We start from the raw sequence: 17082 nt of genomic DNA, 5'->3' as shown, positions 1-17082 counted from the left end.
CTTTCGCAAGACCGGACGTTGCAAGACTGACAATGCCTGAAATTCAAGTAACAGATGCAGCGCCGGCGCCCGTTCGCGCAAAAGAACCTTGCCTTATTCCATCCTCGAATAAACTGCGCGATTGGATTGAGGATACCATTGATCTTGGTGCCATTAGTTTGACGCGACAGGATGTTTCCCCTGCTCTACTCATGCTCTGCGGTGCCGCGTCTCATGGAGACCTCCGAAACTACACTGGATGCGGAATCATTGGCATCAATGCGAACGCCCAAATTACCGCCCTTCACGAATCGGACGACCTCACGAGCTGCCTCATATCTATGGAACCCGACTTCGACCTCGAATCCACAATATCTCAGAATCTACACACTTTGCAGCATGATCTTCACGAAGAGGCCCAGCGCCATAGTCAACATCGGAACACCATGACCGAAGGCACCATCCGTCACATCATTATACTCGAAGAAGCGGGCGAAAGTGAAAAATCCCCGAAATGGATACAACAGCTTAAATCAGGTGGAAAGACGGATAAACTTCTCCCTACAACGATTCTGCATTGTGTCCTGGAAGAAAGCCGTTTGTCATTTCGAATGTGCATTACCCACCCAGGCGCAGATGGAGCTCTCCAAGCGCAAAGCGCCATTGTCAGCTTCTCACACCTTTTTAATAAATTTATCAGTCACCCACAATCTCAGCTACTGGATGTAATAGGATATTTGTTGCCCACTTCGCCCACGGCATCCACCCCAGAAGTTCCACCATCCTGGGAGGTATGCGTGCAAAATGTAATCCAACAGCAATGTCGCAAATCCCCAGACTCGCTTGCCGTTGACGCATGGGATGGTTGCCTAACATACCGAGAGCTGGAAGAGCTTACCGACCGACTAGCACGCGCACTGATGCTTTTGGGCATAGGACCGGAGCGCTTCGTTCCCATTTGTATGGAGAAGTCTCTATGGACAACAGTTGCAATCCTCTCCGTAATAAAAAGTGGCGGCGCATTCAGTCTACTAGACCCAGCGCATCCTTTACCGCGTCTGCAACAGATATGCGATGACCTTGAAAGCCCATTTATAATCTCGTCGCAAGAGCAATCAGCACGCTGCCTGGAGCTGGGAGATGTTCTGGTTCTAGAAAATTTGGATCAAGCATGTCGATTCACCCGTACCCTCCGGGGAATGCCGTTGGCCCAGCCAAGTAATGCGCTCTATGTCGCTTTCACGTCGGGCTCCACAGGAAAGCCGAAAGGAGTTGTTATTGAACACCAGGCTTACGCCTCAAGTGCTATATCCCATACGCCATTATTCCAGCTTAATAACACTTCTCGCCTTTTACAGTTCGCGGCCTATGCCTTCGACGTTAGCATTTTGGAGACGCTAAGCACACTAATGGCTGGAGCTTGTCTATGTGTACCGAGTGAGGCTCAACGGAACGATGTGGTTTTATTCGAAGAGGCCTTGAAGACCTTCCGTCTAACCCATGTTGGCCTTCCTCCCTCCTTTGCTCGAATAGTGCCCTGGGAGAATATTGAAGAGCGCCCTACATTGTTAACCGGTGGCGAGCCAATGCGCAAGTCTGACAGAACAATTTATGATGGGCTCGGGATGCGCTTGATGAATGCATATGGCCCCACTGAGTGCTCTGTTAACGCCACAATGAATCATCGCGTGAGACCCAGACATCCGGTGCAGAATATTGGTAAGCCTACTGGGGCGGTTGCGTGGATCGTCGACCCTGATGATATGGACACACCGATGGGATGGGGCGAGGTTGGCGAACTTCTTCTTGAAGGTCCGATCGTGGGACGAGGATATTTGAATAACAGTACTGCTACTCGCAAAGCCTTTATTGAACCTCCAACATGGCTTCAACAGCTGCGAAAGGGGCAGCATCAGCATCGAGTTTACCGAACGGGTGATTTAGCCTCTCAGGATCAGACAGGAGATATTAATATCATCGGTCGCAACGACGGACAGTTCAAGATTCGAGGACAGCGCGTTGAGGTGGCTGATGTCGAGCATCATGTCAACGACTTTGTGGCCTCCAGCACCGATGTTGTCGTTGAGAAAGTACACACCTCTGACGACTACCAAAGGCTGATCGCATTTATCGTCCTAGATGGGCCATTGCCTCCGCAGACGACCGATTCACTCTTTATCGCACCAGATGCCTCTGACCTGGAGAATTTTAAAGGCATCCAAGGGCAGCTGCACAATCGTCTTCCCCGGTATATGGTGCCCGATGTGTGGATTCCATTGGCTCGTCTCCCCAAGGCACCATCTGGAAAGATCGACCGTCGTTTATTAAGAGAGACCGCAGCAGCAATGTCACAAAGAGATCTTTCTGAATTTGCGTGCTCCGCCGAAGAGAAAGAGAAACGGGCTCCTAGCACTGACAGCGAACAGAAACTACAGCAAGTGTATGCTGAGATTCTCCAAATCCAACTTCCAGCCATTGGCATGGACGATACATTTTTGCGCCTTGGTGGAGATTCCGTCCAAGCTATTCGTCTGATCGGGGCTGCAAGAAAAGTGGGAATTGTCATTCAGATGCAGGAATTACTCTCTGAGGTCACTATCGCCGAGCAGGCGGAGAAATCCACGACGATTACATCTTCGCCCGAGACGGTATATGAGTCGTTCAGTCTGGTGAACACCTCTGTCCAGTCTGATGTTCTTAGGTTAGCCCAGGAACAATGCAGCGTGCAAAGATCCCAGGTTGAAGATATTTATCCATGTACACCCCTACAAGAGAGCATGTTCGCATCCTCGCTACAGCACCCTGGCATGTACACTGGAAATATCGTCTTTCGAATTCCACTCGACGTGGACGCATCCAAATTAAAAAACGCATGGAAAAACACGTCTGATTACAATCCTATTCTGCGCACGAGGATTATTCAAACCTCTCATGGCTTTTTCCAAGTCGTTGTTGACGCCTTCGCGTGGCATGAGGAGGCCGGCCCCACTCTGCAAACCCCCAGATTTACCGAACTCGTCGGGCAACCATTGGTTCAATATTCTTACAACGAGAAGAATCGCGAGTTAGTATTGACGAGTCACCACTCTGTGTCAGATGACTGGACGCTACGCCTCGTTCACCAACAGGTGGAAGCCGCATATCATGGCCACTCGCTGGAGAAGCAGCATTTTTATCCCTTCATTCAGTACACCCGGGGAATCCAGGGCGTGGACAAATTCTGGGCCACTCAGCTGTCTAAATTAGATGCCACCGTCTTTCCTGAGCTTCCGGCCAGCAATTACCGACCTTCAGCCACGAAGTCACTCCAACATAAGATCGAGGGGCTTTCATTGGAGAAGCAAACATCTCATACCCTCCCTACTTACATCTACCTTGCGTGGGCACTGCTTATCGCTCATTATACTGATTCACCCGATGTGGTGTACGGCGTGACTCTCAGTGGACGCAATGCTTCAGTCCCAGGTATTGAGGCCATGGTCGGGCCGACAATTACGACCCTTCCATTGCGCGTTCAATTGCAGTCAGCAAATTTGGTAGTGACCGCGCTAGATCAAGTACAAAAAACATTGGCTTCCATGATTCCATACGAACAGGTCGGGTTGCCGCGGATCGCGAAAAGTTGCGAGGACGGTAAAAGAGCTTGCCAATTCCAAAGTCAGCTAATAATCCAGTCTCCGGAGGAAGCAGAACAGACAAGTCTTCTTGAAACCGTACAAGGATCTGTCACTACCGGCCTGGATTATACCAACTTCTGTGAGTTCGCAATGATGCTGTCGGTTCTACCCAGCGCAGACCGTAGCGGTATGGCTATTGATACTGCGTTCGATCCCAATGTCCTCTCGCCGGATTCAATGCGTCGAATGCTGTCTCAATTTACACATATCCTCCGTCAAATCATGCTGCAACCTGCGCAGCAGATAGAAGCAATTGACATGGCATCCCCTGATGACCTGAGACAACTTCAACAGTGGAATCCCCAAATACCTGCGGCTGAAAACCGGTCCTTGCACGAGATTGTTCTAACTCGTTGCCTTGAAAAGCCAACGGCTACGGCTGTGTGTTCCTGGGATGGTTCATTGACTTACTCAGAACTAGCCAACTTGTCATCCTCGCTGGCTTACCGACTCAAACTGCTGAATATACACCCAGGTTCCTCAGTAGGAGTCTGTCTAGAGCGAAGTAAATGGAGCGTTGTCGCCATTCTGTCTGTCTTGCGTGCCGGAGCTACTTGCATCCTCTTAGACTTGAATCATCCGCGCCAGAGAATTCAAGATATCCTCAAAGAAACTTCCGTTCAGGTCGTCATCAACAGTCAGACGACAGCTGAATTAACAAGCGGTCTCACCCCAAGCGAGCTTCGTCTAGATCCTGAGCTCACAGATAGTCTGCAGCATACGCCACACATACCTGACTCACCGGGCCCTCCTACTGCTCCGGCTTTTATCCTTTTCACCTCCGGCAGCACCGGTCGGCCCAAGGGCATCGTCATGCCGCACAGCGCCTTAGCCTCGAGTATCAAGTATGCCACCGCCCCGATAAACCTCACAGCTGATTCTCGGGTGCTCCATTTCTCCTCATACGCCTTCGATGTCAGTATTTTCGAGATCTTCTTTTCGTTGGCGGCGGGTGGAACTCTCTGCGTTCCGTCAGAATTCGAACGTAAAAACGCGCTTGCCGCCGCCATCTGCCGACTTCAAGTCAATTGGACGCTCATCACCCCATCAACCGTGCAAACTTTGCAACCTTCAGAAGTTCCATGTCTGTCAACCTTGGTCCTGGGAGGTGAAGCTGTCACCCGTGAAAATGTAGATATTTGGGCCACTGGTCGCAGGATGATCAATGCATATGGGCCCGCGGAAGCTGCAGTTTCCGGTGCTGGAAACATTCCCCCCACGGGCTGGAAGCAAGGGTTGATTGGGTCAATCGTCGGTGGTGTCGGCTGGGTGACAATGCCCAATGATACGTCGCGTTTGGCTGCGGTCGGAGCCATCGGAGAACTACTGTTGGAGGGACCTTTTCTGGCCGCAGGATACTTCAACCTTCCGGATATCACGGCCGCATCATTCATTGAAGCCCCGGCATGGAGACAGAACATGTCACTGGGTTCATCTTCAGGACTCTACCGGACGGGAGATCTCGTGCAGTACCAAGATGATGGCACAATTAGATACATAGCCCGCCAGGGGACGCGCATGAAGCTCCACGGCCAATTGATCGATATGGGAGAAGTTGAAACCAACATGCTCCGTGAGTTCCCTTCGGCAAACGGAGTGGCTGCCGAGATAATCTCTCTGGATATTGGCGACAAGAAAACAGCAACCCTGGTCGCTTATATCAGCATCCACTCCAACGATCCCAAAGAGCGCGATGCCAATGCCTTTTTAAACTCAGTCTCTCAGCAATTCCGCCAAAGTACCGCCGAGGCAGAGACACGCCTTCGACGTATCCTTCCATCATATATGATCCCGTCCATGTTCATCCCAATACAGGCGATGCCACATACCGTGACAGGAAAACTTGATCGTCGCAGCCTACGGTCAGCTGTCCAGTCTCTCTCTGCTGCTGAGCTCCAGAATTATCGCGCAGCTCCACGAGTAAAAGCCCCAGTCTCTAGTGATGCTGAGCAACTGCTGCAAACCACTTGGGCTGATCTCCTAGGCCTGTCCAAGGAATCTATTGGGGCGGAAGACAACTTCCTCATTGTCGGTGGGGATTCGATCGTTGCCATGCGAATGGTCGCTACGGCTCGACGTGCTGGGTTCGACTTCACCGTGGCAGACGTCCTGAGCCCGAACAGCTCTTTGTCATCTCTTGCACTTTCCTTGCAACACGCGGTGCCCGGTGAAGATAAATCTGCTATCTCTGCTCCAGATAAGCCATCAATCCTCACATCGGTGGACTTCCAGCGACATCTCACCTCTCTGAAACACCAAGGAATGATACCGTTGGCTGGAAACGTCATTAGCGCGCAGCCAGCTACGCAAGCACAATCAACACTTATTTCAAGATACCCATGGTTCCATTTCCAGTTTCCATTCCAAGGTGATCTGAACGAAGAAAGAGTGCGAGATACGTGTTCCGCACTTGTCCGTGCTCACAGTGTACTGCGGATTGTCTTCACTCAATATCGCGACGAGGTCTTCCAATTAACCCTAGCGCAAGATACGAATCTTCCTTTGGAGGTAGTTACGACCGATAAGGTGTTAGACTCATTTTGTGAATCTCTTTGCCATGCGGAGCAATCTGTTTCGGTTCCTTCAGCAGGAGTGGCGACTCGCTTCACTCTGGTATCCAATCCCACGAATACAGATCAGCGACTCATCATCCGCCTGGCTCACGCCCAATATGATGCCAACTCTGTTGGAATTCTGGTTCACGATCTCGAATCAGCATATAATGATGGAAAGAAGATCGCCAATACCTCTTTCGACACGTACCTTGAGCAACGGGCGCAACATTCAGATCAAGAGCAGCAGAGAGCCTTTTGGCAAGAGTACCTGGCGGGTTCATCACTGACCTCCTCGCCCCTCGATCACACATCGGTCAATGAGTTAGTCACAGGAACCTGCGATCTTGCTTTACCGGCTGCACTCCCACCTTCTATCACCCTTCCTACCCTTGTGAAAGCTGCCGCCTCTCTAGTCCTTGCTAGACACCACCAGCGACCTGATATCGTCGTCGGCCAGACCGTCGATGGACGCAGTTTGTCATTCCCCGATATCGATCGAGTTGTGGGCGCTTGTATCAATTATATACCGTTCCGTGTTCAGCCTCGTGCCTCCATGACTGCGCGAGACTATCTCCTCCACGCCCAAGTCCAGCATGCCCGGAGCCTGGGGTCCGAGTCTCTTGATTTGCGTACTATAGTCTCGCAATGCACAGATTGGTCTCCTTCAGATTCGACAGAATTCGGGTACCTTGTCCAGCATCAGACGGCTAATCACGGCTTAACGTTGACACTTGCGAATAAGCCGTCGTCTCTCTCACTAGTGGGTGGGCTCTGTCCTGGACCGGAGGTGTGGATTTGCTCTACCGAGACCCTATCTGGGGTGAGAATGGATATCCACTGCTCAGCGCAGAAGATGAGTCTCGATCGGGCCACATCTATGGCGCATGAAGTTTGCACAATGATTAATGATCTTATTACGAGTTCGGACAAGCATTTAAATGCCATTGAAGGAATCACATTCCTAAACTAGATAGTTTCTTGTCAATGTTTCATACTTTGCTAGAGCGTTCAAATGTTTTTTTTAGTTTTTTTTGGTATCCCTATCCTTTGTTATATCATGCTACATAGGGCTCGATAGCTTATTTTATTATGTAAATTCATAACATGATCATTGAAATTTGGAGCTTTGGAATATATTCCGTGTGTAGCAATAAAATGCAGAAGATCCACCAAGGAAGCAAGCACCTGGGCAGGCTTTTTGGCTTAATGGGATCATCCAACACCGTATGTATGCCAAGGTCCTTCCTGATGTCATATTTACAAAAAGAGCTCAAAGCAACATACGCAAGACTAACTTAATACCGAAAAGACCCGAAATAAGTTAAATTCATCCATCAAACCCGCTCATGCACCATCCTCCCAGCAACCCAAACAGCCTTGACATTCCGATCATCACCACTCCAAACCCACTTCTGAATCTTTTCCTCCCACGTCTCCGTCCCAAAGATATCAACATTACCAGCCGGTCCAGCCCGAACCTTCAATCCATCCCCACATTCACCATTACCATTACCATCCAAAGACACCACATCCTCACAAACACCACCCAACTGAATCAACTGCGCATCAAAAATCATCCCATTATCAAATCCCCCAAGATCATCACCCATACAAACAACATCCGCCCCACCTCTCGTAGCAAGATAAAGACTCTCCTCTACAGAAAGTTTTTCTGACACTTCACCCAGAGGTTTGTCGTTCGCAAACTTCGTAGTATGCCCCACCAACCGCGAGGAAAGACATGCCTGTCTCACTGCTTCGAGGATACTAGAGCTATACCCACCGCTGACATCTGTACCGAGACCAACTGTGATTCCTTCTTGAAGCATAGTTCTCACAAGAGCGATTCCAGATCCAAGCGCAGAGTTTGAAGCAGGACAATGCGATACCTTGGCCTTTTGCTTCTGAATGAGTTGTCGTTCCTCTGGCGTGAGATGAACAGCATGTGCAAGAATGGTCCGTTCCGTCAACAGGTTATATTCATCGTATACACCCGCATAACTAGAACACTCGGGAAACAATTCTTTAACAAGGGCAACCTCATTCGTATTCTCCGATATATGCGTCTGAATATGCAGTGGTGGGCTATAAGACGCAGCAAGCGAACCTAACGCCTTCAGCGAAGGTCTAGAACACGTCGGTGCGAATCTAGGCGTAACGATCGGCTTTATAAGGCTCCCCTTCGGATCAAGAGTATGAATATACTCGATGGTGGACTTTGTAGATTCAAGTGAATCCTCAGCTGATGCGTCGCGGTAGTACTCCGGACAGAAAGAGGGGTTATCCATACAGACGCGACCGATGAATGCGCGTTGACCCCGTTTATGCGCCAGTGCTGCTAGGGCATTTGTAGCTGGAACATGAACGGTAGCGAAGTATGATGCGCAGGTTGTGCCGTGTGATAATGTGCGCGCGATGACTTGGTCGTACACTCTAAGTGCGGAGGGTGGTGCATCTTCTGGTTTGTTTGATGGAGTTGTGTTTGTTTTTCCGAAACCCGATTCAACTGGGAATGTGTAGGTTTCTAACCAGTCCAACAGTGTTGTTGAGCCAAAGAGGCCTGCATTTGGGTACTGAGGTGCATGAATATGGGTATCTGGATAGGTTAGATTGGGTTATCTGAAGTTCATGTGGATAGATAGACTCACCGATGAAACCTGGGAAGAAGAATTCGTTTCTTTCTTCGTTGCTTGTCACAATCTTCACCTTCACATAGTCTGCATTCCCATTCGTCTGAGACGCTTCAATGTCAATCCACCCGTGAATCTTCATCAATTCACGAAATGAACTCTCATCATGAGCATCCCAGTCAAACCCCTTGATTCGACCATCAAGGGTAGATACCCACAACGCACCACGATTCCGAATAAGCTTCGGCTTAGAAGTAGTCAATCCACCCTCCAAACGAGGAAGATGAATAAAAGTTCCCCGATACAAAGTAATTTCGTGTGTCGACATGATGACCCTTGAACCTTGGAATCTCAGGTTGAAATTTCAAATATATCCAGTCTATAGTAACAGAATAAACCCCGCCAAGAGAGTCTAACTTGAATATTCTATACTAGTAGTAGTGTAGTACAGACCAGACAAGCTTATGCAGCGCCGATCAAATGAGATGGATCCACAAATGCATATGCTTTAGAATCAGACTTCCAAGGTTGACTTTTTGCAGCTGGAATCAAAACATTCCGGAGATTCGAGCAGTTATATATCCCTTTCTCTGCTCCAGGAAACGAAACAAGCCAGTCCGCAATAGGTAGTTCGGTCCTTTCAAATTGGGGATCTAGGTTGTTCTTGCTGGATTTGATAAGATGGCTGTTCACTGTTGCATTGCGGGTGTGTTGAGTAGAGCTGAGGGATCAACAAGCTGGGTTGATGTGGATGTCGTGGTAAATTTGTACTCGGGGGTCGGCTGTCTCCGATAGGGTAATTTTGGGTATTTGCGTACAGAGCGGGAGAGAGGGGGGAACTCGGCCGCGTGATTTGTGGACTGGTGTGGGGCGTGATAGGAGTATTGTACTGTAATGTTATTACCGATAATGGATGGAGGGGTATTGATAAGGAGAGTGACTTGTCATATAGACAGGGTGTATATATGTGGTGATGGGATGGAAGAATATGAAGATGAGAATGGAATTGAATGAGATTTCAATGAAGTGATTTAGAGTCTCGGAGTGGTAATTCAAGGGTTTCAAGGGTTCAATGTATATCAATTATTTTGTTGAATGGTCTGCTCTATTGCTAACCTCTTAAACCCGCAAAAACAAAAAGAGAAAAAGGAAGAAAAAAATTCGTCATCATGAGTACAATGTTGAAAAGAAATGTTGAATGTATACAGAAGCGAACGCGGAGTCAGTTGAATCTCACGCGTGGAAATGCGAATTAAGAAAACGCAGGGGTATCATATAATCTATTCGCTGTCTTCGACAGGGCCGCAAGTACAGAACAGATTCTGGTCACCGAAAGCTGTAGAAATATTAGCATGAGATCAAAGAGATGAGAGTTATAGAAGGGAGTGAAACATACCATCATCAACACGAGTCACAGAGGGCCAGAACTTCTTCTCCAGCAACCAGGACACAGGGTAAGCGGCTTGCTCACGGGTGTAAGGGCGGTCCCACTCAGCGGACAGGAGGTCGCGCTGGGTGTGGGGAGAGTTCTTGAGAACGTTGCCCTCACGGGGCTGCTTGCCGGCTTCAACCTCGGCGATCTCACCACGGATGGAGATCAAGGCGTTGATGAAGCGGTCCAACTCGGCCTTGTTCTCGGACTCGGTAGGCTCGATCATTAGGGTGTTGGCGACGGGCCAGGACATGGTGGGGGCGTGGAAGCCGTAGTCCTGAAGACGCTTGGCAATATCGATGGCCTCGACACCGCAGGTCTCCTTGAAGCCGCGGACATCAAGGATGAACTCGTGCGCACAACGGCCGTGATCATTGGTGTACAGGATGGGGTAGTGAGGCTTAAGGCGGGACATGATGTAGTTGGCGTTCAGGAGGGTGATCTTGGTAGCGTGGGTCAGGCCACGGTCGCCCATCATGTTGATGTAGTTGAAGGTGATGGGGAGGATGCTAGCGCTACCCCAGGGAGCGGCACTGATGGGGGGAGAAGAGTTGTCACCACGCTTGGCCTGCAGGTACTCGCTGGTGGGGTGGGAGGGAAGGTAGGGACGCAGGTGTTCGGCGACACCAATGGGGCCAACACCGGGACCACCACCTCCGTGAGGAATACAGAAGGTCTTGTGCAGGTTAAGATGGCAGACATCGGCACCGATCTCACCAGGAGAGCAGAGACCAATCTGGGCGTTCATGTTGGCACCGTCCATGTAGACCTGACCACCGAACTCGTGAACAAGGCGACAAGCCTCCTTGGCACCGGGCTCGAACACACCGAAGGTGCTGGGGTAGGTAATCATGAAAGCGGCAAGCTCGTCCTTGTGCTTCTCACACTTAGCCTTGAGATCAGCCAGATCCAGGTTACCGGTCTTGGTGTCACACTTGATGGTGACAACACGCATACCAGCCATAGCGGCACTGGCAGGGTTGGTACCGTGAGCGGAAACGGGAATCAAGCAAACGTTGCGCTGGCTGCTGCCAGTGGCCTCCTGGAACTTCTTGATAACACGGAGACCAGCGAACTCACCCTGAGCACCAGAGTTGGGCTGGACAGTGACCTCGGCCATTCCAGTGATATCAGCGAGCTGCTGCTCAAGATCATCAATCATCTGAATGTATCCCTTAGCCTTGTCAGCAGGCATGAAGGGGTGGATGTTGGAGAACTCGGGCCAGGAAACGGGGATCATCTCGGTGGTAGCGTTGAGCTTCATGGTGCAAGATCCCAGGGGAATCATGGAGTGAGCCAGAGACAGATCCTTGGACTCAAGGTGACGGATGTAACGCAGCATCTCGGTCTCAGAGTGGTGGGTGTTGAAAACAGGGTGAGTCATGAAAGCGGAGGTACGCTCAAGAGTGGAGGGGACGGAGGCCACAGAAAGGGTTCCATCGACCTCAACAGGGCCAGCAGACTTGTGGGTAGCGAAAACCTTCAGGATATCCTTGATCTCCTCGCGGCCAGTAGTCTCGTCGAGAGAAAGACCGACCTTGTTTCCACCAAGACGACGCAGAAAGATGGAAGCATCGCGAGCGGCAGCAACAATGGCATCAGCCTCAGAGGCGTCTCCCAGCTCGATGGCAAGAGTGTCAAAGACAGCCTCGCCCTCGATGTTGGAGCGGACAGGAACGTTGTAACCGAGGCCAACGAGTTTCTGGCGCAGAAGAGCAGTCATGGACATGATACGTTGAGCAATGGACTTGAGGCCAACGGGACCGTGGTAGATCGCGTACATAGCAGTCATGTTGGCAAGCAGAGCCTGTGCGGTACAGATGTTGCTAGTAGCCTTCTCACGACGGATGTGCTGCTCACGGGTCTGCAGGGCAAGACGCAGGGCACGGTTGCCGAGACGATCCTTAGACACACCAACGACACGACCGGGAACCTTACGCTTGTACTTGTCGGCGCAGGCGAAGAAAGCGGCGTGGGGACCACCGAAGCCCATGGGTACACCCAATCGCTGGGCGCTACCGAAGGCGATATCGGCACCGAACTCACCAGGAGCCTTGAGAACAGTCAAAGCGAGCAGATCGGTAGCAACGCTGAAAGTACCGCCCTGTCCGTGAATAGAGTCACCGAGAGACTGGAAGTCGTAAACACCACCCTCGGTGTCGGGGTACTGAGCCAGAACACCAATCAAGTGATCCTTCTGGTCCTTAACCAGCTTGAAGTTATCCGCCAGAATGTCACCCACAACCAAGTTGATTCCGAATCCCTCAGCACGCGACTGCATAACGGCAATGGTCTGGGGGTGGCACAGGTGAGATACAACGAAGGACTTGTCAGCCTTCTTCTGCTTCGAGGTAGGCATGGTGGCGAAAGACATGGTCATGGCCTCGGCGGCGGCCGTGGCCTCGTCCAGAACGGAGGCATTGGCGAAGGGAAGACCGGTCAGATCTGCGGTGAGAGTCTGGAAGTTAAGCAGAGACTCCAAGCGACCCTGGCTGATCTCGGGTTGGTAGGGAGTGTAACTAGTGTACCAAGCGGGGTTCTCGAGGACATTTCGGAGGATAACGGGGGGCACGATAGTTGGGTAGTAACCAGTTCCGATGTAAGTCTTTCCAGAGACATCAATCTCCTTGCGATAGGTGTCCAGCAGCTTCAGCATATCGGTTTCACCTAGACCACCCTGCACACTGGAGCGGTAAAGGTTGATATCGCGGTTGGGCTCGGTGACTGTCAAGTTCTTCTTAGACAGGATATCCTCAGGAAGGACCTGCTTAACGAATTCGTCCAAATTGGCAGCTGGGGGGTCCAGCACAGCCAGCATATCGGCAGCAGCATCGGGAGAAGGACCAATATGACGTCGGGGGAATGTATCGAGAGGCTGGAAAATATCCTCTGGGTGGGGGTCACCATGGGCGGTAACGGAGCTAGTATAGACACCACGACGAGCAGTAGATTGTTGGGACTGTTGAGTGTTCAGACCACGTCGGGTAATGTTCAAGGGCGAAATTGAAGCAGAACGCAGTGCCACTGAGGAAGGACCAGCGCGCACACGCGACCGCAGCACCAGCTGACGGCTGCTTCGCAGAGCAAAGAAAGACGCCGCCATTGCTGAGATAGCTACCGTGGTATGACGTAGGGGAAGGAGAAGTGGGCGGGACTTCAACACCTCTTTTTTTCACACGTCGTAGGTAACAAAGGTGAGAGTGTTAAAAGAGGAGGGGTAGATGAAGAAGAGAAGTGTGAAATTCCAGGTATAATTTATTTATCTGGAATTCCGAATTGATTTCAACGTGAGGTTTGACCGAGGGGTTTCGGGCAACAGCAACACGGAAAACCTCCCGACCGCCTGATAAGCGCCTTATCGCCCCAATCACGGGACATACCGCTCTCTCCGGTGGAGTCACTCTCTCCCCTGCGAATCCACACTTCACCGTTTCTCACCGTTTCCCGTCGGGAAAGTTGATCTGGATCAGCTTGCTGAACCCGATAAAGACTCCACAATGGCGGAGTCAAAGAAGCACGGAGACGAGACCGGAGCTTTCGCAGCGGAGACACAGCACACGGAGAAGATTGGGATTTTCGATTAACTTCCCCATGGCTCTCCATGCCTCTCCTCGGTCTCATTCAGTCTATTTATCGAACCTGACAGGGCAATTGACCGCCGTGAAACGACAGCCGCGAAGCTGTGGAACGTTACACATCCCTTGCGAAGCAGATGCAACAGGAACCATCGAGCTTAAAGAATTATCCTGGTCCAGCAGGAACTAACATAGCAGTGCTTCAATTACAGTCTGAACCGAGCTCAGTTTCCCCAATATAATCCTCAGGACTAACCTCCAGAGCTTCACTCCCATTTACAACACCCAATGGCCCGCGATAATCGAAATATGCACATCTTCAATACCTCCTCTCACTCCCACTACCACTTCCACGTCCCGATCAACCTCCGATAAGATAATCCCCGATAAGCCCCTCCCGTCATCGGACAACATGATCCTGTGCCTACGAGGCCATGATTCACTCAGATATATACGAAATATGTATAACTCAGATCGATATACTGATTCCGAACACTGGGAGAGTTCAAATATCTATGCAGAGCAATAATTCCATTTTTCGACCGCTGAAGAAGGCCTGGGTGCCCATACGGTCGGGGCCGAAATCGGTCTTCAAATGTTGCCGACCACGCTATCAGCCGAGGCTTATTGGCTGCACGCAGGATCCTATCAACAGCATACAAACGAACCTATATTCGAATACAACCTTGAAGCTCCAGAGGTGGATATTATACTCCCTGGTACTCGTTAAACACGCTCCAGTGAAATTTTGGAAATATTTGAACATTCATTTTTACCAGCTTGAAGCTTGCGGTAAAGATTATATGTTTACTAGTACTTAAGCAACAGCGAGATTAGTGCATGTAGAAATGATTGGAATATTTTCAAAGAATATTGATGGATTCCAATTTTAAATAGTAGATATCTTTAGTATTCATGATACCCTCTTCCCAACTTGAAGATTTACGCGCGTGCCCATCAAGTAGAAACAGAACTGGCGGATTGAAGGTTCAACACGCGTGCTATATCAACAAAATCCAGGAATAGATCATATCCTCAACTGTCCAGTTAACGACCATAAGGCGACGCATATCCATCACTATCATAACCCTCCTCCTCATCCTCCTCCAACAATGGCTCTCGTTCATCGTCCTCCCTATCCGCTTGCGCCTTCAATCGGCGACCTGATATAGTGACAAAGCCCACAAGAGCTAATCCAACAATGAATCCCGCCACAGCCAAAGAGGCATTGATCGGAATCGGATTTTCATGAAAGGTATGGTGCGTCAGTGCATCGAGTTCATACTGTGAGAAATTGAATAAACCAGAAAGACAGATGATGGTGCCGTAGACGCGACCGAAGGTTGCAAAGCCAAACACTTTAGTAGCGTAATCACTAGATAGAGAGATGAGAATGTTGACAATAAGGAGTGGGCAGAATGGGTGGGGCACTTACGACATCGCAGAATAGTATAATGGACGCAGAAGAACGAAAAGCACGACTGTTAGATACCCTGCCCATAGCGTAGGGATGGAATTCAACACTCCGATTATTGTCGTGAATGCCACGATTAATCCCAGCATTGCAGGGACGCTCAGCCGATCGAGCAGATATCCAATAAATGGGGTGAAGAGAACACCGCCAACGGGAAGCGCAACGTCGAAGAAGTCATTGATTTGTTTTGCTGCATCGGACGAGCCGAGCATATATTCATACTGCGAGTTGATAGTCGCAATGAAGTAGTTCATTCGAACCATTTGTAAAACCGTCATCAGAGTTATCAGAATGAACCACGGGGTAGCCATCTGCTTATGTGCCGGTAAACCATGTAGCACACCCCAGACCTGACTAACAATCTGACGATCCTCTTCTTTCTCCGCACGAGACTGTATCTCATCCTTACTACCGAGCACCTTGTAAATCTTCCGGGCCTTCTGCTTACGCCGTTCAGCGCGGCGGCGACGAACCCGCTGAAGCTCTCGGTCGCTCTCAATTTCCTCATCAGAGTCATGCACATCCTGCATTGGATCTTCTGCACGTTCTATTTTGACTTCAAGAGTAGATGTCGGAACATAATCAACGCTTGGCATAAACGTTACCAGGCCAATGAATATAACCGCGGGAACAGTCAAATATCCCAAGAAGAACTGATCAGGCGTGAAGTTTCTTCCAGACTTCTCATAAAGCGCTCGGTAGAATAAAAAGACAGCAGCTGAAGCATCGAATGCACCTGTTACTAGTGCGACGATTGATCCTGCATACCGAGGGAAAGCATTGGCGATTTGAAATGATGGCACAAAGATAAACGTCCCGCTTAGAGCTAGAAAAAAATTGCCTGCGACCAGACCATCAAACACGGGGTGCGCGAATGAATAGACCATGAGTAGACTACCTACGGCTAGCAAGAAGGACCCAATGATGCCGCACACGCGGGACCCATAACGGTCTAAAATTGTGCCAACGGGTAGTGCGGAGACATTTGCCGTGATTGATGCGATAGTGAAGAAAAAATTCAACCTGGTGATGTTAGAGAGTTCGAACAATATACAATATCACAATCAGAACGGGTAATACCTTAGATCTTGCTGTTTGCATAATTCCACACCATCACGCAGTTCATCCTCGGTACATCCACTTTCATCGTGATAAACACCATCTTCGATAAGGACAGGTTTTAGCGCGGCAAATCCGAAAACAATCCCTGACGCGACCCAACACGCGAAAATTGTAAAGACAACCTGAGCTAAATACGGTCAGCATGTATTTTCTCTCCCTGTCGCAGAGATGGAATACCTATTCTCCTAAAGGTAGAGCTTTTATAAGCTGGTATTCCTGGCACTGCCTCGGCATCAGGAAAAGGCAAGCTAGGTGGCTGCAACACATCGTAGCTGATCTTTCGACGAATCGATAAGACATCTTCGCCGACATCTGGTTCTGGTTCACGATCTATGCCCTCGAGAGCAGACACGTGCTGAACCAGTGACATCGCTGTGTTGAACAGGGAAATCGTGCGTTGTGGAGATTAAGCGGGATTCGGTGAGGGGAAAACGGTTCTGGTGGAAGCTTCTGCCCCGTTCTAGCTTTAACTTCAAGCCACGAAGCTGCCTCAGGTTGAGCTTTTTTTTTCAGTGTGATACTTTATTTTCAGCTAAGATGAATTTCGTATATGGTTTAAAATGGATAACTTGGGATTTTGGTCAATCTGAGAGCAGGGTTAGAGAAATCCACGAGCTTTGTTGTGTGCTTGTGGCGCG

At 49.9% G+C, this 17082-nt stretch overlaps 4 protein-coding genes across 4 annotated transcripts; 1 reads left to right on the top strand and 3 right to left on the bottom strand.

Moving 5' to 3' along the window:
- Positions 1 to 32: 32 nt before the first annotated feature.
- Positions 33 to 7181, top strand: ftmA (nonribosomal peptide synthetase ftmA; the record flags this gene model as incomplete). Its single annotated transcript, XM_056928085.1, has 1 exon — positions 33 to 7181. One exon carries the CDS (start codon positions 33 to 35, stop codon positions 7179 to 7181), a length of 7149 nt encoding a protein of 2382 aa, XP_056773812.1.
- Positions 7182 to 7545: 364 nt separating this feature from the next.
- On the bottom strand, positions 7546 to 9169 carry N7478_011870 (uncharacterized protein; the record flags this gene model as incomplete). Its single annotated transcript, XM_056928084.1, has 2 exons — positions 7546 to 8807; positions 8860 to 9169. 2 exons carry the CDS (start codon positions 9167 to 9169, stop codon positions 7546 to 7548), a joined length of 1572 nt encoding a protein of 523 aa, XP_056773811.1.
- Positions 9170 to 10121: 952 nt separating this feature from the next.
- Positions 10122 to 13376, bottom strand: N7478_011869 (glycine decarboxylase subunit P; the record flags this gene model as incomplete). Its single annotated transcript, XM_056928083.1, has 2 exons — positions 10122 to 10177; positions 10238 to 13376. 2 exons carry the CDS (start codon positions 13374 to 13376, stop codon positions 10122 to 10124), a joined length of 3195 nt encoding a protein of 1064 aa, XP_056773810.1.
- Positions 13377 to 14895: 1519 nt separating this feature from the next.
- N7478_011868 (putative MFS transporter) lies at positions 14896 to 16814 on the bottom strand (the record flags this gene model as incomplete). Its single annotated transcript, XM_056928082.1, has 4 exons — positions 14896 to 15223; positions 15284 to 16345; positions 16403 to 16571; positions 16622 to 16814. The coding sequence occupies 4 exons, from the start codon at positions 16812 to 16814 to the stop codon at positions 14896 to 14898; spliced, it is 1752 nt and encodes a 583-aa protein (XP_056773809.1).
- Positions 16815 to 17082: the final 268 nt, after the last annotated feature.

The sequence above is a fragment of the Penicillium angulare genome (assembly GCF_028827245.1).
Source record: "Penicillium angulare strain IBT 27051 chromosome Unknown utg000009l_segment0_segment0, whole genome shotgun sequence".
NCBI lineage: Eukaryota > Fungi > Ascomycota > Eurotiomycetes > Eurotiales > Aspergillaceae > Penicillium > Penicillium angulare.
Note: the sequence above shows the minus strand (reverse complement) of the source record. Positions and strands in the feature narration are given on the sequence as shown.